Source organism: Atta colombica, unplaced genomic scaffold, assembly GCF_001594045.1.
Source record: "Atta colombica isolate Treedump-2 unplaced genomic scaffold, Acol1.0 scaffold228, whole genome shotgun sequence".
Taxonomy (NCBI): Eukaryota; Metazoa; Arthropoda; class Insecta; order Hymenoptera; family Formicidae; genus Atta; species Atta colombica.
In genome coordinates this window covers 1526638-1528991 of record NW_017259325.1, presented here as the reverse complement: position 1 = coordinate 1528991, position 2354 = coordinate 1526638, and the positions used below count along the sequence as shown (strand labels likewise).

The 2354-nt window shown below is 27.5% G+C and overlaps 1 protein-coding gene across 2 annotated transcripts in view; it reads left to right on the top strand.

The window, feature by feature from the left end:
* Window positions 1–1204, top strand: part of LOC108688278 (complexin) — a 127737-nt gene extending 126533 nt beyond the window's left edge. For both annotated transcript variants that reach the window (XM_018194462.1, XM_018194463.1), the window contains one exon: window positions 605–1204. In XM_018194462.1, the coding sequence (XP_018049951.1) occupies window positions 605–678 (74 nt within the window). In that variant the 3' untranslated portion in view covers window positions 679–1204. The remainder of the gene's footprint in view (window positions 1–604) is intronic.
* Window positions 1205–2354: the final 1150 nt, after the last annotated feature.

Sequence of the window (2354 nt, the reverse complement as noted above, 5' to 3'; positions counted from 1 at the left end):
GTATATGTGTATATGTATATAATTAATTAATCTTTTAACATATTAAACACACATATACATATATACAGCCACACGTATGCGTATATACATATAAAATAGCACATATAAACAAAATTATTTTATTGTATTTTTATCAGATTTTTGTTGAATCTTATAAATTATAGGACCAACTTAGATACGGAACAACTTAGATATTAATTCTAACTGTAAGAATCAGTAAAAATTAATTCTATTTTTTATTCATTAAAGCTTTAAACCAGAATGTGCAGCGATTAGTTTTCTTTCTAGCTGCAGAAATACTTTATTTAATTGTTCTAATTTAATTTTTAAATAAAAAATTACAATTTTTTAAACAAACAACTATGTTAAACATGAATTTTTAGACATATATTAGGATAATCGTATAACAGACATATTTTCTTTTCTTTTACACTCTTTTTCTTTCTTTTTTTATAATATTTTATATTTTATTTTACAAAAAATTTTCATTTTTAATTATAAATTTTCATAAATTTTGCATATTTTTCTCTAATTATTCTTTTGCTCAGAATTTTACTGTTGATATTTTATAATATTAAATACATTCTCATTTTGACTGTTTCAGAACTGAGAAATACGATAGAAACACAAGTGAACGAGATCAAATCGCAAATTGAAAGTAAGTGCAGCCTCCAATGAGCCTATTGCATCGCGCGGTTCACGAGAAAGATGACAACGATATTATACGTCGTCGCCGGACTCGTGTCCGCCCTGCTGCCCACAGGAATAAAGGAGGAAAGAGTAGCGGAAGAGATAACGAAGCAACGAGAAAAAGGAAAACTGATACGTAGAGTCACCAACATTGGAACGCCATCGTCGTGTCGATCAATCGGAGATCAATTCCAGCAGTCGATTGGTCGGTCGTTGCTTAAAGCAAAGTGAACGACGAGAATGAGCCAGAAGATATATTCCAAGGATTTTTAAAGGATTCCTGAAGGATTTTTCATTGTACCGTCACACAACTTTAGATGCAACTTCAAAAATTGAAAAGATCCTGTCGAGGATTTATCCTGCATAAGATTTTTTAAAATTAGAAATTAAAAAAGAATATCTTTTATGTAAAGAAACGTTAATTGGATTATTATCTATCAAAAAAAAAGTGAATGATATGAAATATCGAAAATTGTATTCATGCAAGTTATAAGAAATTAAAAAATCGAAAACTGGGAAAAGATGTGATCTTTTATTAAAATTTGATAACACACAAGAAATTGATATTGATAACTGGAATTGAATGATGATTAATAATTGAATATATAAATTTAATTAAAAAAAAAATTTTTAATAAATTTTAAAATTCAATTATATCGGTGCTGGTAATTTATTGGTAATTCCAGTAAACCATCCACTAGAAGAGAATCCCATAACAATAAAACTACAACTCAAAATAAATAATATTATAAATGTTTCAGCAAAAATATTAATTAAATAAACAATGGAGCATATTGTTATATTTATATAATAAATGGAAACAATATTGGAGGACAAAATAAATCAACAGAATAAAGAATAAAATTGAAAGATGCTTCTTGAGAAAATATAAAGACCAATTCTCTCGATTTCTATACAACCAGATATAAATTTTAGTTTAGAATTTATGAATTTGGAAGAAATTCTCGACAGATATCCTGAAGTTTTTCAGCGCAAAACGAAGAAATCCAGACATTGACGATATTGAAGAAAAATAAAATTAATTATCGAAATATCGATACAATAATCTTGAAGAGAAGTACGAAAGATAGACACAATTAGTATATGTTTTTAGAAAGAATGGAGATCAAGTAATTAAATAATATCGCGGAGAAGAATTAAAAATCCAAAAGTCTAATCTCATTTCATTCGGAAGTAAACAAATGAAAGAACATGTGTAAAAATTAAAAGGAGAGATGACTGAAATATTGTCGATCGTCGATGGTGTGTTTGTGAAAGGAAATTTTAGGAGGTAAAAACGACGATGAAGACAAAAAAGAAAAGAGAGAGAATGCTGACTCGACCAGAGTGTGATTTTTTTATGTAATTGTTGCAATTAAAACGAAGTGTGAAGTGATGTTGTGTTTTATATAGGATAATTAGGTGTTCTGTAGAATGTGTTTAGCTGTAGTATAGTTTACAAATCAATTATCTGGTATGACGAGTGAAGTATCCAATTGTGATACTGAGTTATTTTCTATTTATAGTTCGTCTAGGTATTATCTATATAGTTATATGAAGAATTTTTGGCGCAATTTGGTGATTTGAAAATCAACTGTTGATTATTAGAAGAAACTAACGATTCATTCTTTAATTATTACTAGTATTAATGATTTGTTTATTTT